Source organism: Salvelinus namaycush, chromosome 9 (genome assembly GCF_016432855.1).
Source record: "Salvelinus namaycush isolate Seneca chromosome 9, SaNama_1.0, whole genome shotgun sequence".
Taxonomy (NCBI): domain Eukaryota; kingdom Metazoa; phylum Chordata; class Actinopteri; order Salmoniformes; family Salmonidae; genus Salvelinus; species Salvelinus namaycush.
The window spans coordinates 13,626,898-13,651,347 of NC_052315.1; the positions used below are offsets into that span (position 1 = coordinate 13,626,898).

At 43.8% G+C, this 24,450-nt stretch overlaps 1 protein-coding gene across 1 annotated transcript; it reads left to right on the top strand.

The window, feature by feature from the left end:
* The first annotated feature begins 820 nt into the window (after positions 1-820).
* On the top strand, positions 821-22,992 carry LOC120053971 (adenomatous polyposis coli protein 2-like). The gene is made up of 15 exons (XM_039001316.1): positions 821-961; positions 2,784-2,874; positions 3,048-3,339; positions 3,542-3,650; positions 4,580-4,693; positions 4,905-4,991; positions 14,274-14,661; positions 14,772-14,870; positions 14,996-15,135; positions 16,620-16,697; positions 16,856-16,972; positions 17,107-17,321; positions 17,442-20,136; positions 21,997-22,127; positions 22,203-22,992. The coding sequence occupies exons 1-15, from the start codon at positions 821-823 to the stop codon at positions 22,990-22,992; spliced, it is 5,487 nt and encodes a 1,828-aa protein (XP_038857244.1).
* Positions 22,993-24,450: the final 1,458 nt, after the last annotated feature.

Sequence of the window (24,450 nt, forward strand, 5' to 3'; positions counted from 1 at the left end):
GTGAAAAAAATAATAAAAACATGTTTTCACTTTGTCATTATGGGGTATTGTTTTTAGATGGGTGAGCTGTTTTATATAGGGACTGGGAGATTAGTCAGGATCGAGGGAAAACGCACAGAGCAAAGTACAGAGAGAACCTTGACAAAACCTGCTCCAGGGCGCTCAGGACCTCAGACTGGGTTGAAGGTTCACCTTCCAACAGGACAATGACCCTAAGCACACAGCCAAGACAACGCAGGAGTGGCTTCGGGACAAGTCTCTGAATGTCCTTGAGTGGCCCAGCCAGAACCTGGACTTGAACCCGATCGAACATCTCTGGAGAGACCTGAAAATAGCTGTGCAGCGATGCTCCCCATCCAACCTGACAGAGCTTGAGAGGATCTGCAGAGAAGAATACAGGTGTGCCAAATACAGGTGTGCCAAGCTTGCAGCGTCATACCCAAGAAGACTCGAGGATGTAATTGCTGCCAAAGGTGCTTCAACAAAGTACTGAGTAAAGGGTCTGAATACTTATGTAAATGTGTTATTTGTAAAAAATAAAATAAAAAACAACAACAACATTAAAACCTGTTTTTGCTTTGTCATTATGGGGTATTGTGTGTAGAGTGGAAAAGGTGAAGGGGTCTGAATACTTTCCGAATGCACTGTATTAGGAAATAAACTGCCTGTTTTGCTTTAACTGTTGCTGGAAAGACACAATGGAATTATAATAAGCAATGCATAATGTGCTGGAGTTAGCCATGAAAGTTATCTCCAACGCTCATTAACCTCCGGTCCCACTTGTTCTTCTGCCTTGCAGGGACCACAACATTGTCTGAAGATGGCAAACTCCACGGCTTCCTATGACCAACTAGTCTACCAGGTGGAAGCTCTCCGCCAGGAGAATTCCCATCTACGTAGAGAGCTGGAGGACAACTCCAACCACCTGTCCAAGCTGGAGAACGAGACCACCGACATGAAGGTGAGAGAGGTTAGAGGGACAACCCCAGGGCTAAGGGAGAAGAATAGGAGGATAACATTGGGGTGTTGATTTGATGATTGGTTAGAAAGGTGTAATTTAAACCATTTCCAGATTTCCTTGACCTCTTCATTTGTTATGTTTGTTATTTCTATCCATCTGGACTTAAGATTTTTTTAAATATGAAGACACAGATGAGAATATGTTGCTTTGATGCTCATAAAGATGGCAGCAATTGTCATTTGTTTTTTAAAAGGACACATTTTTCTTTTGGGATTTTCTCTATGCCTACATGCCCTCCATTTTGTCAAGCCATGGCTAATAGTATGATTTAGATAGAGATAGGACATTTCCCATTCAAAATCCACTCAGTTCTGCCTCAGATGGATAGAGTTCAGCCCCAATTCTGAAGGATGCTGTAGACTTCATGTAACTCCTTCGCTAGTGACCCGGTTTCTCTCCTGAGTGACTGAAGACACTAATGCTTCATGGCTAGAATTCCTGGCCTGGATAGACGAGGCACTGAGCTACCCTTCAAATCATTCTTCTTTCTGCACTGATCTAACCAGTTGTGCTCGTTACAGTAATGATGCCACCAGGGATTGAGACAAGCTGCAGAGGAAGAAGGAAACCATTAGACAATATAGCCCGCTAAGACATTTTCTCGTTATCGATTATTTTGCTGCTTGAAATCCCAGCTTGTCTGACAGGATATTTCTTCTTTGATAGTCATTTTTGTCTCTGTGGCTAAACCTGCTTCAAATTTCTATACACTCCTCCCTGTCACACCATGTGCAATTAGGGTTTACTCTTAGGTATCTGTCTGTTTGTCAACAAAACGTTTGGCTTTTATAGACATGCATCATATAATAGTCTGGATAGGTCACCATTTTGAGATTTAATTGTAGGTGCCAACCCCAGTTCATGCTGGTCTGCCCTATCACTCCTCTGGCACACAGCTGGATTCTCCCCAGCTAAAGCCTTTATATTCCTGAGGGCAGCTTGAGCTATCAGCAGACAACCAGGACGCTCTGTGGGGAGCTCACAAAGCCAGACACTGGTGGCAAACAGACCTAACCTTCCAACCTCAAAACAACCCCTTGGAGAATATTGATTTGAGGAAAAGGCTTGGATTTGACATTGACTTGGCTGTGATTTCAGGCGGCCTACTGAGGAAAAGGCTTGGATTTGACATTGACTTGGCTGTGATTTCAGGCGGCCTACTGAGGAAAAGGCTTGGATTTGACATTGACTTGGCTGTGATTTCAGGCGGCCTACTGAGGAAAAGGCTTGGATTTGACATTGACTTGGCTGTGATTTCAGGCGGCCTACTGAGGAAAAGGCTTGGATTTGACATTGACTTGGCTGTGATTTCAGGCGGCCTACTGAGGAAAAGGCTTGGATTTGACATTGACTTGGCTGTGATTTCAGGCGGCCTACTGAGGAAAAGGCTTGGATTTGACATTGACTTGGCTGTGATTTCAGGCGGCCTACTGAGGAAAAGGCTTGGATTTGACATTGACTTGGCTGTGATTTCAGGCGGCCTACTGAGGAAAAGGCTTGGATTTGACATTGACTTGGCTGTGATTTCAGGCGGCCTACTGAGGAAAAGGCTTGGATTTGACATTGACTTGGCTGTGATTTCAGGCGGCCTACTGAGGAAAAAGAAAGAACAGGAATAGGAGGCATACAGTAGTTGCTTTGCTTTTTTCATCTCTAGGAGGACATTGTAATCCCAACAGGTTGGTTTCACTGTGGCCACAACAATTTCATTTGACTGGGTTTCTGGTTGGACACAGATAGTGAATTGCTTTCTCTTCTCTAGGGGGTTTTGAAGGGGCTGCAAAGCAAACTGGAGCTGGAGGCTGGCACTTTGGCCTCCTCCGGGAGGACTGATGTGCTGGACCAGCTCAAAGGTATGTGTGCCTTAACTGTGCTTTTCTGTCTATTATCTCACCATTTAATGTCTGTTTAGACTGATATTGTACACAACTCATTAATTAATTCAATATCAGCCATTTCAATCATTCATTTTTAGAAAATAAAATCATATTTATTTTTCCAAATATGAATGACATTTCTCTCTCAGAGTTGCACATGGACTTGACCAACTACTATGAGCTGAAGTACCAGCCGCAAAACATGCGCGTTCTCCCAGACAGTCTAGCCAGTCTGGCAGCTCAGTCGGGTGACATGGACGATTGTCTGGCCTGCTTGCCTCCCTCCTCCTCCAGAGCCAGGAGCCCCCTGCGGCCTTCATCCCGCCAGAGCTCCTCTCTGTCTGGGGAGGGCACGGCTGTGCACCCTGGAGCCCTGGCCAAAGCCATGCTGGGAGACGGACGCATCACGGCCCAGCATCTGGAAGACCTCTACAAAGAGAGGTTAGCACTTTACCATAGTTCAATCAGATGTATGTATTACTAGTAATACTAAACCAAACATCTTTAAAATAATACCTTAAAAATTATAATTCACTATAAATCACTAGTCCCTTCAAAAAATAAAAAGCGAGGTACTATGAATCCCCAGTGATGTTGTGGTGGATGGTAGTCAAAGTGTTAAATGTAGCTGGGTGTGTTCCAGAACGATGCTGCTAAGTGAGATAGACAAGGAGGAGCGGGAGCGTCACTGGTACTACAGCCAGCTCCAGGGACTGTCTCAGCGGCTGAACCAACTGCCACGCATCGACACGGTGAGAGCACTTTAACACCACTGAGTCTCCAGAATATTCTCTCCTCACAGTACTCAGACACAGTGGACCATAACAGACAGCAGTACAGTACAAAGTATACTTGTACTCAGCACTCAGTTGCAGGAAATGTAGGCACTTTTTTAAAACTGTCGCCCCCTCGTATTTCATTGTGTGCTTGTTGTTTGAAAATTACTCTTTGGAAACAAGTTTAGAGTATGAGTAGAGCATTACTTTATTCTTTCATAGACAGACACAACATGTCTTATTGCTCATTGCTCTCTTGCATGTTCATTGTCATGAAATCAACTCATTATTGTTTTAACAGGCGCACAGGCAAGAGTTAAACCATCAAATAGAACAATGAGCCAGATATTTCACAGGATGTATAAATGTGAAGCATCCACTTGGTGTTTCCACTCACTACCAAATATGGTGATGAGAGGAAACCCAGTGGCCGGCAGTGTGAGAAGATGGAGCGAGATGGATTTTGGCCGACATTCTGCAGATTCTTTCGTCAATGAAACATTCGGTCTCCATACAGTTTTCTCTTTCCAAAACTATAATCTGTAACAAACAGAGTGGACTGCTTCTTAAAGACTTTACCCTTTGCCAAAGTAAAAAAAAAAAAAATGTTTAGGAGGAGTGCAAGGGCAAATTCAGTTATTGCACACGCGCACTTCACAGAGTTCCATAACAGAAATATGCAAATAAATGCTAGATTGCGCCAGTAGGATCTCTCTAGCTCATGCTTGGTTCTGCCCACTTGGATTCATTTGGTCCCATTGGAAACAACAGGCTCTGGTCTATCTTGGGTTAAATCTTTGGTTAAACTCTTTGACAGAGAAGCTAGCATCCATTTAGTTTCAGAATGCCCCTAAATGGAGGCTTGTGTTGTGCGGAAACTAATCTCTTTTTCCTTATCTTAACAGTTCTCCATACAGATTGACCTCATTCGCCAGCAGCTGGAGTTCGAGGCACAGCAGTTGCGTTCTGTCATGGAGGAACGCTTCGGAACCAGCGATGAAATGGTCCAGAGGACACAGGTAAGGAGAGGCACTCTCTGCCATGTCTGTCTCTGTCATGGCAATACACACAGTAACATTTGGCAACTGTTCTCAATATCTTCACATTTTACATGAAAAACCAAGAAATTAAAACTGCCCTCAGAGGGTGTTGTACAATGTTTGGACAATGTTTGTCGTGCCACAAAATGACTGTGGCGACTAAAGACTCTCTCTCTGTCTCCCCTCACAGATCCGTGTGGCTCGTCTGGAACAGCTGGAGAAAGAACTACAGGAGGCCCAGGAGTCTAGAGGCACCCAGGAGAAGAGCCTGTGTGAGGTGAGAACACAGTTCGGACATATAAAGTTTGTATTTGAAAACTATTTCTAGATGCATATTTTCAGTTTTTCCCGAACCCACTTCAGTCGCGCAAAAAAAGGAGGCTCACGCTGCTCTTGCTGGCACATGTGCAGATCAAATACACCGCAGTAAGTATGATGAAGAAGTTTACATGTCCTTATAATTTGAAAGATCGCTCATAAAACCAGGTGTTTTAATCGGCGTATGCTTACTTCGATTATGACCTAACGCCGATTAAGATAAGCAGAGTAAGGTTTTTACATGACTAATGCCATACTCGGCTTACTGCCATAATCAGTTTAATATCAAATTATTAGTCTGCATGTAAACATACTGTATTCAGAGATTGAGACAAGCAAGTGACAGTGACAGATAATCCTGTGTTCTGTTTTCACAAAATTATTTTGTACTGTAAAAATGAAAGATGACAAGGATTATTTTCTCTCAGAGGTGATTTATTTATTTCACATTGTCCGCCGCCTCAGTAGCTTTCAGTCAATTTAGATCATATTGTCAATTTTCCTCGTCCTCACTACTTCCTCTCCTGAGTTGAGTTGAGTTGATGTTATTTTTACAGGGACAGTGCACATTAATCAACGTTTCAGTAAAAGTGCCGGTTTTAGCCAGCCGGCTAATTTTCAACCTCAGTCCCTGGGCAGGTTATTAAAAACAATTACAATATAGACAATCATTGAGCAGTGAGCCCACGCAGAGCAACATAGGATAAGCAAGACGTAGCATACAGACAGAGCAACATAGGACAAGCAAGACGTAGCATACAGACAGAGCAACATAGGACAAGCAAGACGTAGCATACAGACAGAGCAACATAGAACAAAAAGCAGCAAGACAAAATTCATAAAAGCAACAAAGTGTTTCCACACCTCACAAGCTACAGACAACATGGGAAGCGGCAATACACAGCTAGGGATTATGTTCACAAATCTGATTGACCTTTAGCCATGTCTTCATGCATTTTGTGAGTGTGATATGTGGTGCAGTTATGTGTGTCTGATGGCAGTGTATTCCAGACATGGGAAGCTCTCACAGAGAAAGCGGATTTACTAAAGGTGCTTTTCCTTAAGGGAACTATACAGTCACCTCTCATAGCAGACCTTGTGGATCTGCTGCCATATGTTTGGGTTTTCTGTTGAACAAAAATACTGAGTGGAGGGGGAGCCAGGCCATTTAGGATCTTGAATACAAGACATGCATCGGTGTATTGCACAAGATTTTCCCAACTCAGGAGCTCATGCTTTCTGAGGATGTAACAGTGATGATGGCTATTGGGCTTCCTATCAAGCACTTTGAGAGCCTGTTTGTAGACAGACTGAATAGGTTTTAATGTTGTACAGCAAGCTTGGGCCCAACTAGTCAAGCAGTATGTTAAGTGGGGGAGTATCATAGATTTGAAGTACAGTTTTGCTACCTCTGTAGTCAAACAATTTCGTATAAATCGGAAATTAGCTAGGTTGAATTTGGTTATCTGAATTACCTTTTTCACATGCTTTTTAAAAGAGAGGTTGGAATCAAGTTGTCACGTTCGTCGTATAGAGGAGACCAAGGCGCAGCGGGATTGGAATACATTCTTCTTTTAATGAAGAATAAAACACAAAACAAAGTAACAAAACGAACGTGAAGCTATAAACACTGAGTGCTGACATGCAACTACATATAGACAATAACCCACAAAACAAAAATGGAAAATGGCAACCTAATTAGGATCCCCAATCAGAGACAACGATAAACAGCTGTCTCTGATTGGGAACCAATTCAGGCCACCATAGACCTACATTTACATAGACAATATCAAAACCCCATAGATATACCAAAAAAACCTAGAGAAGACAAAACACCCATACCACCCTCGTCACACCCTGACCTAACCAAAATAATAAAGAAAACAAAGATAACTAAGGTCAGGGCGTGACACAAGTATGATGCCAAGGTACTTAAAATCAGATACCACCTGGAGCTTCTCCCCTGACACATAGACATCTGGCTCAGTAGCATCTGTTGCCCTCTTTGTGAAGAACATGCAAACAGTTTTCTTCACATTGAGATGCAAACACGAGTCACTCAGCCACTTTGTAACCTGGACCATTACAGTAGTGAATTCTTGTGCAGCTTGTTGTTTGATCTTTGCATGCACATATATCACTGTATCATCTGCATACATTTGAACTTCAGACCCAGTACAGACAGAAGGCAGATCATTAATGTACAGGCTGAACAGGAGGGGCCCCAGTATTGACCATTGGGGCACACCCACATCATAGCTAAGAGTGGGCTCACTCTGAGACACTGAGTTCTGCCTTCAAGGTATGATTTCATCCATCTCAAGGCATCGGGGGAAAAGTTGAACTTGGACAATTTTGTGATGAGAGTCTCTAGGTTAACAGTATCAAAAGCCTTCCTTAGGTCCAGAAACACAGCCCCAACAACGCCCCCTTTATCCATCTTGGACTTCACATTTTCTAGAAGAAAGCAGTTGGCCGTTTCTGTGGAGTGTTTCGCTCTGAAGCCAAACTGCATGGAGTGTAATGTGAAGGGGCTGTTGTTGAGGTGGGCAATCAGTTGTTCTGCTACACACTTTTCAACAACCTTTGACACCACAGGTAGTATACTAATGGGCCTGTAGTTACTCACGTCAGCAGGGTCGCGGGATTTAAAGATGGCCGTTATTATGGCCGACTTCCATACCCTTGGAAACACCCCGAGACCAATAGATGTGTTGGTGACCTTAGTAATGGGGCCAATGAGTGACTCTTTTTAGTTTTTAAGAAAGGTAGAGTTCAGCCCAAACACATCTTTGGCTTTAGAGTTCTTTAGTGAGCTAATCACCTTGTTCACCTTTTCTCTATATCTCTCTCTTTCTCTCTCTCTCTCTCTCTATCCCCCTCTCTCCCTCTATCCCCCTCTCTCTCTCTATCCCCCTCTCTCTCTTGCTCTCTCTCTATCCCCCTCCGTCTCTCTATCCCCACCTCTCTCTCTATCCCCCTCCATCTCCCCACTCTCTCTCTCCATCCCCCTCTCTCTCTTGCTCTCTCTCTCTCTATCCCCCTCCGTCTCTCTATCCCCACCTCTCTCTCCATCCCCCTCCATCTCCCCACTCTCTCTCTCTCCATCCCACTCTCTCTCTTGCTCTCTCTCTCTCTATCCCCCTCCGTCTCTCTATCCCCACCTCTCTCTCCATCCCCCTCCATCTCCCCACTCTCTCTCTCTATCCCCCTCCGTCTCTCTATCCCCCCCCCTCTCTCTATCCCCCCCTCTCTCTCTATCCCCCTCCGTCTCTCTATCCCCACCTCTCTCTCTATCCCCCTCCGTCTCTCTATCCCCACCTCTCTCTCCATCCCCCTCCATCTCCCCACTCTCTCTCTCTATCCCCCTCCGTCTCTCTATCCCCCTCCGTCTCTCTATCCCCACCTCTCTCTCTATCCCCCTCCGTCTCTCTATCCCCACCTCTCTCTCTATCCCCCTCCGTCTCTCTATCCCCACCTCTCTCTCTATCCCCCTCCGTCTCTCTATCCCCACCTCTCTCTCTATCCCCCTCCGTCTCTCTATCCCCACCTCTCTCTCTATCCCCCTCCGTCTCTCTATCCCCACCTCTCTCTCTCCATCCCACTTACCATGCGCTCTATCGGTGCCGTGCTGCTATGCAGAACACAGGCTTTGCCCCTCTTTAGCTCGGCTCCAATTGGTCGCTCCTCCCAAAGAGTATAGTGTTGCTTGGGCACTACAAGCTTGGCACAGCAGGAGTGGGTGTTTCGGTTGAGTGGGTCTCAGACCAGCCCGTTTAGGTGTCTGTGTATCTATCCTCTGGGGCTCTGTAGGAGAATAGCAATGAGTTCTCTAGTACCAGGATGCAGGAAGAATGTGAATTAAAAGGGACAACAATAGACACATTGTTCCATGTTTTTCTGGGCTATTGTCAACCATCTTGCATCACACAGAAGGTTCCTATGCAATCCATTGTAAGCGTTTGATTATTTATTTGAACTGTGTGGCTACGACAATTAAAGGGGTGAAAGCCACGGCAGATTCAATCCATCAAAACACAGACACATTTAGCATGTTTATCTTGTTATCGGCGAGATCACACTTTATTCTCTTACAACATGATGGAGCTATTCAGACTAGCATATGTCTAATAGCCCTTCCCCTTTGTCTGAAAGCTAGTCTTCGGTGAGATCAGGCACAAGCCTGGTTACCATGGTGATCGACTGGGGGGATGAAAGAGTTGATAGATGACTCTCTGAAGATTTGTGATGGAGCCAATCGGTTTGTTGAATCCAAATGGAGTGTGTCTGTATGCTGGGAGTGTGCAACTCATACCTTATGAGAAAAGACATGAATGTCTGTCTGCAGTGCCAATATTAAGATGCAGGAGGTGAAATTAAATGTATTGATATCGGTTAGTTGCTACTGACAATAACATCTCACTCTGGTGTTCACTTCAGGAGATACTGATGCTGACTACTAAATACTTTTTTATGTTTGGACAGCAAATTTAGGTCATTTATTTTTTTCCTATTACGTATCTACTAATGCCAGAGGCTGGATACATTTGTTATTTATTCTGGCCTATTTATCTGGTATAATTATATTTGCACGATAATAAATGGGATCTTAACAAACATTATTTTAAATTAGATGTTCATAATCTTTCTATTCAGATGTAATTATTTCAAAATAAGTTTGTTAAACCCAATAAACTTAACCAACTCAAATTTGAATACATACAGTATTGAATATAATTATAGAATATAATTTATCTACAACGATATTAGTCTATTTTAGATAATCTCTTCTATTTTAAATAATCAATAAGATTGTAATTTAGACTGAAATTAATAACATAATACATTTTTTCAAGGGCCCTTGAAGGTCAGTCTTGATTTGTTTTGGATGATATTATATCAGTACTTTGAATCCAAGTATCGATTTGTACAATTTTTATAATATATACAGTAAATCAAATGTATTTATATAGCCCTTCTTACATTAGCTGATATCTCAAAGTGTTGTACAGAAACCCAGCCTAAAACCCCAAACAGCAAGCAATGCAGGTGTAGAAGCATAGTCAAAGGTTTGGACACACCTAGTCATTCCAGGGTTTTTTATTTTTGCTATTTTCTACATTGTAGAATAATAGTGAAGACATCAAAACTATGAAATAACACATATGGAATCATGTAGTAACCAAAAAAAGTGTTAAACAAATCAAAATATATTTTAGATTCTTAAAAATAGCCACCCTTTGCCTTGATGACAGCTTTGCACACTCTTTGCATTCTCTCTGGGATGTCTTCACTGTTATTCTACAATGTAGAAAATAGTAAAAATTAAAAACTCTGGAATGAGTAACTTTTGACTGGTACTGTATATATATATTTATTATGATTTTTTTCTAGGTAGTATTAGCTAGCGCTAGTCGGCTGTACCTGCACAAAACTCTGGTATTTTTCATTCTGTTTTCCATCTTCTTTTTCAGTTGAGCCAAGATTTTTTCAGCACTTTTATTTCCATGACTGATCAACATTTTTCTCATGCTCTCTCGTCTCTCTGCAGCCGACATATAGTGAGCAATATGCTTAGGAAATTGCAATAGAATCACAGTATAGAATCGCAATACATATAGAATCGTGACAATCGCAATACATATCGTATCGGCAGCGATGTATTGTGATAATATCGTATTGTGAGGCAATTCTCAGCCCTAATAGAAAGTTCAAAGCAAACCGCCTGCAATTTACTTTTATGCTACAAAATGAGAAATTATTAATGTCAGTTACTTGACCCTTATTGACATGAAGCAGTTTGAAACCATGTCATTTACGATCCCTCTCTTTCTTTGCAGACCTCAAGCTGTGAAAAGCAGCCTATTCCAGAAACTGAACATGCGTTGACTGGTTCTGCTCTGGATGCACAAGGAGATGGAAGCAAAGTAAGGCCATCTTCACATCTTTAGTAATAATGAATGGAGTTTGCATTAGTGGCTCTGCATTTTTTAGATGACTATTTGTGTGTGGACAATAATCAGATCCCATCGAGCCATGTGTAGTGAAAGTCGATCTTAAATGCTTATGATAATATTCAACCACCATTTTCCAACAGGGTATTTCGATGGTTTTACATATGTAACCCTTTCACCAGGCTCGAATTTGACTCTTACAATATTACCTTACTTAGATTTCTGAACAACATGGGATATTAGGTGAGAAGGACATAAGAATCCCTATTGTAAACTCGCTAGGGTGATTACAAACTAGAGTATTAACTTCAGATAAAATGATTAGGTTTCTTCCTAGGTTCTGGCCTTTCTATGGAGTTTTTCCTAGCCACTGTGCTTCTACATCTGCATTGCTTGCTGTTTGGGGTATTAGGCTGAGTTTCTTCTGTACGGCACTTTGTGACATCGGATGATGTAAAACGGGCTTTAAAAACGAAGCATCGGGGAGTGCTGGCTTTCCGGTTGGTGGTGACGTCGGGTCCGGGGGCCGCCACCGATAGAACCGGGGGTGCCTAAGCCAGCTCGTCAGGCTGTCACGCCCAAGCTGGCTCGAGAGGTTTCTTGCCCCGGTTGGCTCGGAAGGCAGCCATCCCACGTCAAGCCTCATCCAGATCGTCAGGTTTTTACGCCCAGCCGGCTCGTCAGGCTGCTACGCCTCCGACGGATCATCGGGCTCCCACACCTCAGCGGGATAGACAGGCCTTTATGCCTCAGCCGAATCGTCAGACTCCTATGCCTCAGCCGGCTCGCCAGGCTCTCACACCTCTGCCGGTTCGTCGGGATTTCACGCCCAGCCGGCTTGTCCAGCACCCATGCCTCGGCTGGCCCATCAGGCTCGTCCCAGGTGGGACGCCGGGTGGTGCCACTAGGGGGGGGGGGGGGGGGGGGATACTGTCACGCCTGCTCCCGCTCTTTCCCCCTCCCCAGCATTACGCACTCCTGCCACCATCATTACGCACACCTGCCTTCCTCTGTCACGTGCATCAGCGATTATTGGACTCACCTGGACTCAATCACCTCTGTCATTACCTCCCCTATATCTGTCTGTTCCCCGCTGTGTTCCCTACTTCAGCATTGATTGTCATATGTCCTTGTATACCCGTGTGCTGTCGCTGTTCCTGTCTTGTTTCATGTCTGTTCCTAATTAAATGTTTGACTCACCGTACCTGTTTCTCTACTCTAGCGTTGGTCCTTACAGTTACTGACTACTCGTAGATATTTCCTCAGCAACGTATAGCAGTTTGGTGCAGGTGTCCTCACAAGATCCACAGCAAACACAGTTTTCAATGCAGCCAGTACTCCGTAGCAGCAACCGACATCCCGTGAAAACCATAATTCGCCGATCGTCCACAAGGAATTCTCTCCAGACCTTGCAAGATGCTAGGCTAACCTTGAGGATGTTGAATGTATCCACAATGCGAAGGCAGCTCCAGTCTCCAATAGGTCTTTCTTAACAAAATAATAATACTCTTATAAAAAATAAAATCAGTATTTCCCTTCAAAACTCTGTAGGTATGTCGTTGTTCCCTCCTTATAGTCTTCTTTAGTCGTTTTTCTTCAACACTGATAACGTCTCTCCATTCTCTTTTTTCAATGTCCCCCTCTCTCTTATTTTCAACGTCCCCCTCTCTCTTATTTTCAACCCAGGCCTCCTGTTAACCAGGTCAACTCTCCCATTGGCCACATCTTAACAAGCTACTTCATTAGTCACAACCAGATACATGGGAAACTTAAACTTAACAGTAAACCAACCTATTCACTTGTACATTAAAGAAACATTGCTTCAAAAGAAATGCATTAACGACATAACAAATCAGGAGTAATTCAATCACATTTTAAATCTAATACCAATGAATTATGGCGGCAGGGTAGCCTAGTGGTTAGAGTGTTGGACTAGTAACTGAAAGGTTGCAAGTTTGAATCCCCGAGCTGACAAGGTACAAATCTGTTGTTCTGCCACTGAACAGAGAGTTAACCCACTGTTCCTAGGCCGTCATTGAAAATAAGAATTTGTTCTTAAAACTTCTTCTTGATAGGGGGCGCAATTTAAACATATGGTAAAATATGCGTACCCATTTTAAACTGCCTATTTCTCATCCCCCGAAACTAGAATATGCATATAATAGTCAGATTAGGATAGAAAACACTCTGAAGTTTCCAAAACTGTAAGAATTTTGTCTGTGAGTTAAACAGAACTTTTATTGCAGGTGAAAACCTGAGAAAATTTCAAGCAGGAAGTGGCACTAATTTTGAGAGCTCTGTGTTTCAAAGCCTTCCTATTGCATATGTGAAGTCTCATCAATAAGACCTCTTTTTCTATGTCTTCCCTAAGGTGTCAACAGCTTTTAGACGTAGTTTCAGGCCTTTACTTTGAAGGATGAGCTCGCAAGAGCACATTGAGTAAGTGGACAGGTGGGGGCTCTCCGGGTGAATCATGCGTAAATCTGAAAAGGTAGCCATTGTTTCTCTAGCTTTAGTGAGAAGCCAACTGTCCCGGTTGATTTATTATCGAATAGATATGTGAAAAACACAATGAAGTTGGATCAGAAACAACGTTTGGCATGTTTATGTGGACATTATTGATATCATTTGGAATTTTTTTCGCCGTTGTCGCGAACGCTTTTTCCAGTGGATTCCTGGGTCATGACGCATCAAACAAACAGAGTTATTTGGATATAAAACATATCTTTATGGAACAAAAGGAACATTTGCTGTCTAACTGGGAGTCTCGTGAGTGAAACCAACCGAAAAACAACTAAGGTAAACAACTCATTTGATTGCTTTGCTGGTTGTTGTTACCGAATTACCTGACGTTAGCTGTTCTTATTGTTTTGTCGAGCGATCGATACATTTACACAAATGCATGTATTGCTTTCGCTGTAAAGCATCATTTCAAAATCTGAGACGACAGATGGATTAACAAAAGACTAAGCTGTGTATTGCAATGTTCCACTTGTGATTTCGTGAAATTATATTTTATGATTACCCTCTGGCGCTAGGCTACGCTATGCTAGTCAGGGTTTTTAATGAGAGAAATCCCGGATCCGGGAGGAGTAGCAAACTGACCTGCCTAGTAAAATAAAAATTATAACAAATAAACTCTATGCTTGGTTTTCACAAAGGTATTACACAATCTGCAAGTTATGCTTATAATCATTGCTATAAAATCTCTGTCGACTTATCTGCCAAAATAAAAGTTAATGAATAAAATATGTACTCTCCACGGCCATGTATTTCACCTGGATTAGGTGGAGATGGTGTTCTGGCTGCTCTCCATGCTGGCCAACCGGGACAGAGATGAGATGTCCCGCACTCTGCTGGCCATGTCCAGCTCCCAAGACAGCTGCATCGCCATGCGCAAGTCCGGCTGCGTCCCCCTGCTGGTGCAGATCCTGCACGACGGCCCAGGGGGCGCCGGAGAGTCGGCCAGGAGTGTAGCATGCAGCCGGGAGGCCCAGTCCAGAGCCAGCACTGCCCTGCATAACATCGTGTACTCCCAGCCCGACGAGGGCCAGGCCCGGCGGGAGATGAGGGTGCTGCACGTGCTGGAGCAGATCCGCTCGCACTGTGACAGCGGCTGGGACTGGATTGAGAGCCATGTGCGTACTCCCTCTCCTGGAGGTACTACAACCACAGGTTAGTAGAGGAGGATTATTTTAGGAGATTAATGTGATCTCTATAGCAGACTGTGGATTATATAGTGATGTGAGAGTAATTCAACATGTACTTGTCCGTGTTCCGTTCAGACATCCCTGAGCCAGTGGAGCCCCAGATATGCCAGGCCATGTGTGCTGTCATGAAGCTCTCCTTTGAGGAGGACTACCGAAGAGCCATGAATGAACTAGGTTAGTGAACAACACGTCAACGGGAAATATACACAGACGATAAAGCATAACCATAAAGAAAAATATGATATGTGAATGAATCTATTATTCAGTTTGTGATGTGCATGGCGGGTGTATCTGTTTAGGAGGGTTGCAGGTGGTTGCAGAGGTGATGCACTTGGACCAGGAGCTGTACGGCATGCTGAACGATCCCATCAATATGGCACTTCGACGCTACGCGGGAATGGCACTGACAAACCTTACTTTCGGAGATGTCGTCAACAAGGTATCATCAGAAAAGCATCGAACCACTGAGAGGGATACATATTTATCTGATTTGTAAAGGCATTTTTCAATAAAGATAAATTACTTACAGTTGAAGTCTGAAGTTTACATACACCTTAGCCAAATACATTTAAACTCAGTTTTTCACAATTCCTGACATTTAATCCCAGTAAAAATTCCCTGTCTTAGGTCAGTTAGGATCACCACTTTATTTTAAGAATGTGAAATGTCAGAATAATAGTAGAGATAATTATTTATTTCAGCTTTTATTTCTTTCATCTCATTCCCAGTGGGTCAGAAGTTTACATACAATCAATTAGTATTTGGTAGCATTGCCTTTAAATTGTTTAACTTGGGTCAAATGTTTTGGGTAGCCTTCCACAAGCTTCCCACAATACGTTGGGTGAACTTTGGCCCATTCCTCCTGACAGAGCTGGGGTAACTGAGTCAGGTTTGTAGGCCTCCTTGCTCGCACATACTTTTTCAGTTCTGCCCACAAATTTTCTATAGGATTGAGGTCAGGGCTTTGTGATGGCCACTCCAATACCTTGACTGTGTTGTCCTTAAGCCATTTTGCAACAACTTTGGAAGTATGCGTGGGGTCATTGTCCATTTGGAAGACCCATTTGTGACCAAGCTTTCACTTCCTGACTGATGTCTTGAGATGTTGCTTCAATATATCCACAGAATTTTCAGTCCTCATGATGCCATCTATTTTGTGAAGTACACCAGTCCCTCCTGCAGCAAAGCACCCCCACAACATGATGCTGCCACCCCCGTGCTTCACGGTTCGGATGGTGTTCTTCGGCTTGCAAGCCTCCCCCTTTCCCCCCCAAACATAACAATGGTCATTATGGCCAAACAGTTCTATTTTTGTTTCATCAGACCAGAGGACATTTCTCCAAAAAGTACGATCTTTGTCCCCAGGTGCAGTTGCAAACCGTAGTCAGGCTTTTTTATGGCGGTTTTGGAGCAGTGGCTTCTTCCTTCCTGAGCGGATTTTCAGGTTGTGTCGATATAGGACTCGTTTTACTGTGGATATAGATAATTTGATTTCTTTAGATTTTCCCATGATGTCAAGCAAAGAGGCACTGAGTTTGAAGGTAGGCCTTGAAATACATCCACAGGCACACCCCCAATTGACTCAAATGATGTCAATTAGCCTACCAGAAGTTTCTAAAGCCATGACATAATTTTCTGGAATTTTCCAAGCTGTTTAAAGGCACAGTCAACTTAGTGTATGTAAACTTCTGAGCCACTGGAATTGTGATACAGTGAATTATAAGTGAAATAATCTGTCTGTAAACAATTGTTGGAAAAATTACTTGTGTCATGCATAAAGTAGATGTCCTAACCGACTTGCCAAAACTCTAGTTTGTTAACAAGAAATTTGTGGAGTGGTTGAAAAACTAGTTTTAATGACTCCAACCTAAGTGTATGTAAACTTCCGACTTCAACTATATGTCTGACCTTTCTTTTACACAGGCCACTCTCTGCACAAAGAAAAGCTGCCTGCAGGCCATTGTCACCCAACTTGCATCTGATAGTGAGGAACTACATCAGGTTCGATGTTGTTACTGCTATACTAACTACTTCCAGAGTGTATTAATTCTGTCACCCTTTCAGGATCACTAGGCATTACTCTTTTTAGTTTCAGTGCTTCAAATACATTTTTCCAATACCACATGGCTGAAGAGGTTATGTCTATTGTTCCCTCACAGGTAGTGTCGAGTATTCTTAGAAATCTGTCATGGCGTGCAGACATCAACAGCAAGAGGGTCCTGAGAGACGTGGGGAGTGTAACAGGATTGATAACATGTGCTCTTCAAGCTACAAAGGTAAAATCACACCTAGATTATGTGATTAATTCATGTTGGCAATTGTAACCAAAGCAATTATCAAAGGAAATAATTGCAAAATATATATTGTTTTTTAATCTCTAATGCAATGTTAATGCAAAAACCCATTTTAGGAATCCACCTTGAAGAGCCTCCTCAGCGCTCTGTGGAATCTGTCAGCACACAGTCCTGAGAACAAGGTGGCCATTTGCTCAGTAGATGGGGCTCTGGGTTTCTTGATCAGCACCCTCACCTACAGATGTCAGACCAACTCACTGGCAATCATTGAGAGTGGAGGTGGCATCCTGCGTAATGTGTCCAGTCTTGTGGCCACCAGGGACGATTACAGGTATTTCCTTGAATGGAATTCTACATCAGTGCAATTGTTCAATGATTATTGTCATCAATGTCTGCACATTTCATTCTGACATGCTTGTATACTTAGTATGTTCCCATTCCTTCAACACAGGCAAATCCTCAGGGACCACAACTGCCTCCAAACGCTGCTACAGCACCTGCGCTCCCACAGCCTGACCATTGTGAGCAACGCTTGTGGGACCCTCTGGAATCTCTCTGCCCGCAGTCCCAAGGACCAGGAACTGCTGTGGGACCTGGGAGCGGTCAGCATGCTGCGCAACCTCATCCACTCCAAGCACAAAATGATAGCCATGGGAAGTGCCGCAGCTCTACGGAACCTGCTCACGAACCGGCCCCTCAAGTATAAGGATGCCGCGGTCATATCCCCTGGTTCCTGCATGCCCTCACTCTACATGAGGAAGCAGAAAGCACTAGAGGCTGAGCTAGATGCAAAGCACCTGGCGGAGACATTTGATTCTATTGGAAAAAAAACCTGTGCCAAGCATCCAAGCATCAACAAGCCACTGCGGCACATCGAGAGCCTGGCAAAAGATTATGCATCTGACTCGGGCTGCTTTGACGATGATGAGGCCCCTAATGTCTCCAGTAGTCTGGACACAGGGAGTTTCTCCATGCTCTCCATGTTCCTGACCAACTCCAACTTTCTTCAAAACCAGCCTCGCAAGAAGGACAGTGAACTGGAGAGAGATGTGGAGCCACCACAGACAGAGGATAAGAAGCCAGCGCCTCCAGAAGATGAGGTGTCTGTTGCAGCAGAAAAATTAGCAAAAAAGATCACCAACACTGTGGCTAAGATTGATAAGCTTGTGGAGGACATTACCATGCATACATCTTCAGAGGACAGCTTTAGCCTTAGCTCAGAGGACCATTTTGCAGACCTGCCCTATGGATCAGATGAACTCCATGAGGCCCGGGCCAAGTCATGCTCCCCCTGCCGCCTCTCTGATACCAGCAGCTTTGCACACAGAGAACGTCTAAACAGAGCCCATGCTATCTTACGTCTCAAAACTACCCATGCAAGTTTGTCCACTGACAGTCTGAACAGTGGCAGCACCAGTGATGGCTATTGTGGTAGCAAGGACCAGATTAGGCCCTCAGCGAGACGGCCTAACAAGCTTGATCTTAGGGTGGCCCATCAAGAATACCTTAACGTCGGAGCTCATGTCCTCAATGAGACAAGTCAGATCGACGTACCAGAGAGAGATTCTGTGGACAGCAAAGATGTGAAATTGCCTGATCTTAATAGCACAGAAACAGAGAAGAGCCAAGCGCTGCCCCCTCAAACACCAGCTAGTGCATCAACTAAATTCTCTTCTGATGTCAGCATGACTTCCATAAAGCTGTCCCCTTCCTATCAACATGTCCCTCTAATTCAAAGTGTCGCTAAGTTTGGTGTTGCAAAGACTGCCATCAATGTACATGCAGCTCAAGCAATGAGGAGACAAGCCTGGGTCCCAACTGTGATGACTGGGGGGAGTTTAACCAAGTTTTCTCCAATGAGCTCTGCTAGAAGTCCTACCATTGGACCAATGGAGACACTGCAGAAGTATTCAGTGGAGAACACACCAATCTGTTTCTCCCGTTGCAGTTCCCTGTCCTCCCTCTCCTCTGGCGATGAAGCTCTTGACGGGCAGAGTCAAAGTGAAAATGAGTTGGAGAGTGACTCATCACTTGAGATCATTGAAGTGGAAGATGAGGATCTGGTAAAAAGGGAGGAGGAGAATGAGACCTTGGAGGATCTTAGTGATAGCCAACTGCTAGTCACTGATTCAAAAACCTGTCAAAGCCTTGGGACTGATCCAATTGAAATTCCCTGCCCCACCAAACATGAAAAGGTGTTCCTGAGGGGTGTATCACCAGGCATACTTGAGGACAGATCACCTTCAAGTTCGTCAGAGAACTACATCCATGAGACCCCACTTGTGATGAGCCGTTGTAGCTCGGTCAGCTCACTGGGTAGCTTTGAATCTCACTCAATTGCCAGCTCCATACTAAGTGATCCATGCAGCGAAATGATCAGTGGGACCATAAGTCCAAGTGATCTTCCTGACAGTCCAGGGCAAACCATGCCTCCCAGTCGAAGCAAAACCCCATGCTTTGCTGAATCAAATGGACCAGAAACCCAAAACGCCGGGACAGCAGGGCAGTGGGAAAGCAGCTTGCGCAAGTTCATGGACATTGCAGACTTTAAGGAAAGGTTCAACCTGCCTCCAGATTTAGACATGATCTACTTTACAGTGGAAAAACCCACAGAGAACTTTTCATGTGCCTCCAGCTTGAGTGCTCTACCTCTTCATGAGCACTTCATTCAGAAGGATGTGGAACTGAAATTGACCCCCATACTCCAGCAAAAGGACAACAATCCAACATTCCCACAGGCTCAGGGAGAGCCAGATGACAATGAGCATCCTTCCTTTACGGACCAAGGGGAAAGATATAGTGAGGGCAATTCAGATGATGATATAGAAATTCTCAAAGAATGCATCAATTCAGCAATGCCCTCCAAGTTCAGGAAAGTAAGGCCCTCCCTGATCTCCACCTTACCCACCCATGTTCTAAACTCACAAACCCGAAAACCTATACCTGTTTATATGATGGTTCCTAACAATGCCAATCAAATGTGCTCAGGGAGAAGGATTGTAATGCAACAAAAGGACTTATATCTTGATGATTCCTCATATACTGATTCTGCCGAGGGCACTCCCGTAAACTTTTCCAGCACGACATCGTTAAGTGACGAAACACTTCAGTACCCAGTGAGGGACAAGGGGGCAAAAGATTGGAGGGTAAGAAATATGAACAAACAGGAATTGTTGGATCAAGAGGCAAAGAGAATTGAAGACCTTCGGGTTTTTTCGCACTTCCACAAGACCACTAAAATGACCAGTCAGCCTGACATACCAGTCAATCAAATGAACAGGTCAATCAAACATGTCATTCCCACTCAAAGAGTACTGATGCAGAGCAAAGAGGTGGCTGATAGAGTGGCTAACCAGAGAAACCATGATCAATCACCCAATCAACAAAGACAAAAGCAGGGACAGGTCCTGACAAGGAAACTGGATCTGCCTATCATAAAGCCAAACACGGAGGGGAACCAAAATCAGAGAGCACTCCAGGGGAACAAGGCTTTTCAGTCCATCCGCTGTCCTACAAAGGAAGCCATTTACTGCTTATACAATGAACAGACAGACAAAGAGGAGGGAATGATTAAAAGGGCAGGGAAAAAACAGATGAGAGAGTCCAGCAAGAACACTCTCTCCCGAAGTATGACTAATATTGGTCGGATTGACAATTCCCAGACAAGACCCAAAGGTTTTAATAGGATCAAGCACAAACTAATAATGGACGAAACGCCCCCATGTTACTCTCTTAGTGGATCTCTTAGCTCTTTGATTGATGCAGAATTTGAGGAACACCAATCAAAAGCCCAGCAAATATGGGTGAAAAACAAACACAACAAGATATCTAACCAGGCCCAACAAAAAAGACCAATGCACATCCACAATCAGTATGAGGAACAAAGCTCACCAAGCTCAGTCAGTATGGATTCAGAGGATGATCTTCTGCAAAAATGCATAACATCTGCAATGCCCAAGCAGAGGAAGAAGCTCTCTGCAAGAAAGAAAGCAGAGAAGAAGCAGAAACAAAGAAACGTAATGCAGAATGGGGCCAGTGGATGGAACAAAGAACAAGAATTTGACAGTGATGATATGGCTTCGGATAAAGACTCAGACCTCAACAGTGTTGAATGGAGAGAAATACAAGAAGGAGCTAATTCTGTTGTCACACGGTTACAAGCATCAAAGTCTCAAGAACCGTCCTCTGAAGAGACTGAATCTGTCCTCTCTTTTATGTCTGGATCTAGTTTTACTCCTAAAGAAAAGAAGATCTTTAAGGACAAAAAAGCTAACAAACCTCTGGACTTTAACCAACGTAAGCCAGTTCCAAATCTGCCAGTGGTCTTCAGAGGTAGAACAGTGACATACACCCCTAAGAAAGAGATACATCTCTCACAAATACCTCCTCCTAATAAAATGTCACCCAAGACAGATGCTCCAAAGAATCCAAACCTTGCTCAACAGAGGTCAAGGAGTCTCCACCGTTTGGGACAACCCCATGACTCCACACAGTGGTGTTTGCCGAAAAGAAGCTCAACCCCACCTCCAAGGATACCAAAGAGCTCATCATCTGGATCATCTCAAAGCTCTACTCCATCGAGACAGTCACCGAAGAAAATAACCTTCCCCTCACAAACTAGTCAATCTGTTTCCAAAAAAGATACCACACCAGCAAGTAGTCCACCTGAAAGGAAGGGACGTTCCACTGTTCCTTCAAATCCGACCCCAAAATCTCCAGCACACAAAACACAAAAGTCACCCGTCCGAATACCCTTCATGCAGAATGCAGCAAGACAGTCCAGAACTCTATCGCCATTGGTAACCAACCAACCCACAAGTATCAGCAGGCAAAACAGTCAGGTGGCAGGAAAAAGAATACCTCCAGCCAATCGCATGACATCTGTCCATTCAAGCTGCAGCAAATCTGACCGCAATGGGTTCCTGAGGCAATTGACCTTCATCAAGGAATCAAAGACTATGATGAGACGTGACGGTCCGTCCTCACGCTCTGTTCCTACCTCGCAGCATGCATCGCCCAGAAAAGCAATCCCAGGTGCTCCCGCCGTCTTCCTCTGCTCATCTCGATGCCAAGAGCTAAAGGCAGTTGCTCAGGGACCAAAGATGATGCAAGGAAGGGGGCCAGGGCAAAGGCAAGAGTCAAGGCAGGGGCTACAAAGGCAGACTGTGACTCTGTCCAGAGCCTGCTCTAGTGACCGAGACCTCTCAACCAGGCATCCAGCCAGGAGAACCAGCTCAGAGAGTCCCTGCAGGTTGCCTCAGAGGAACGTCTCTGCAACCAAGCAGCAGGAAAGAGACACAATCAAGCGCCATTCCTCATCGCCCAGCATTAACATACTGAGCAGAGTAACCAGTCGTTCCTCCCTCCGCTCCTCGTCCTCTGACTCAAGTGGGCGAGCCAAGAGCGAGGACGATACAAAGAAGAAGCAGCAGAGAACTGGATCACGTCTCAATGACAGAGTCACCTGGAGGAGAATTCGGGATGAGGATGTTCCTCAAATCTTGAAGAGCACTCTGCCATCTACTGCACTGCCTCTGTTGCCTGTTCTTGAAGGGCCAAAACCAAAACCACCAGCACTGCCAGGGAAACTGCCGACCATATTACTTAAGTCAAGAAAGACGAGCGACGCCACAGTCCAAACAGAGGACTTCTCGTCCAACAAGACCAACTCAAGCACCTCTCCAACTGTTGAGACAGCTCCAGTCATCTCAGAGGAGGCAGCGAGACTAGCCCTCCTTAGAAAGATCAGCATTGCCTCCGGCCAAGATGGAGGCTCTGATGGATCCCTAAAGAGCTACAGCACAGCCTCTACTGGAAATTCACACTCTGTGGAAACTCACACAGGTGGCGTCGGTCATTTCCGTCAAAGCTCCCCCAGCATGGCGGTTAGGGTCACCCCATTCAACTACATACCCAGCCCCATGGCTTGCTGCCTGCAAGACGCACAGAGCCAAGAAACAACAATCAATGAGAAGTCATGTGATAAATCTGAAGCGCAGTAGCTACTACGTAGTACCGTATGTACTTCTGTACATTTGAGATGAATAAAATCCTACTGTGTTCCTGATTGATACTAACACTCAGGTGGCTTAGTTGTGAATATCAATCATTTTACCTCGGGTATTGAACCTTTTTTTTTCTCACTGCATCAGAAATGTGTCTTCAAAAAAGAACACTTCTCATGTCAAATCATCTGATCCCACATGCCATTCATACAAGTTGGATGTATGCATAAGACAAGAGTTCAATGGATAGACTAACACTATCCTTTAGAGAGGAGTTACGGGGAATAGCCTATTCTCATACAAAATAACATTTTTGTACTTTTTGTATTTGTATATAAATCATTGCCTGTTAGAAAAGTAGTGTAGACATGACAACATACAAAAACAGAAAATTGTATGTGGATTTCAAGACATAGAGTACCATCATCAAAATGAAGGAAGTACCATTAATGAAAAACAATATGCAAATTATTGAGTGAAAACCCAGCTGGAAGACTTTGTGTTTTTGGAAAGGTACTACTGTGTCTCCAAACTAATTTGAAAAAGACCATTGAAATACATCAAAATAAGGACATCATCTTATGTACAGTATTTCTTATGTACTCACATGTTACTGCTTCGCCTTCACCACACTACTCACTACTGAGGATACAACACTGTTAGCCTTCACTTTTGAACCACTGCAGGAATTATTATTGCTAATAGTTAACCTTAAACAATTAGCACTGCTGGAACTCTGTGTTATCTGTATTCTGTCTTTAAAGTAGTATTTAAATGCGTGCAGGCATACAGTAGAACTATAAGCTTCCCAGTGAGCAAAAACAACTCTGTGTTGCTCCTTACAGCATGTTAAATACACCTGTATTACACCTCTTAATATTGTGGATGTTGAACTAAAATCAACTTCTCAGTGGTATTCTTCATTATTTCAAAAGTTCAACAAAAAAGAACCAGTAAACATGCATTTCTAGTCCATCTGCAATCTGGATCAAGTGGCAATGAGGAAACGTCATGCTCATTGATGCTCGTTGTACATGAACAGGCTGAATGACTTGACTGTATTTCAACTTAATAGCTGTAAATGCCTTTGTCTATTGAATGCTAAACATATTTGTGTTTGCCTCTAGAATCAGTTATACTTAAAGTAATCACAGGCAGGTAAAAGATGGTGTTAAGGTGGCTGATGGTCACTAAGAGAGAAACAACTGTTGGGTTTTACAGAAGTGTACTCTTACAGAAATTATTCTGTATAACTATTTACAGAAATGTGTTAATATTTGCTTAAACGTCTTGCTGCCAGTAGTGATAGGTCAAAGAACTCGAGCATTAGAAATTTAAATTTACATTCTCTGTAGTTGTAACATCACCTGTTCATATGTTCTCTGGTCATATGTTCTCTGAGAGATGTAACCAAGACAAAAGTGCTTGACAAAAATTAAACTAATCTGGCTTGAT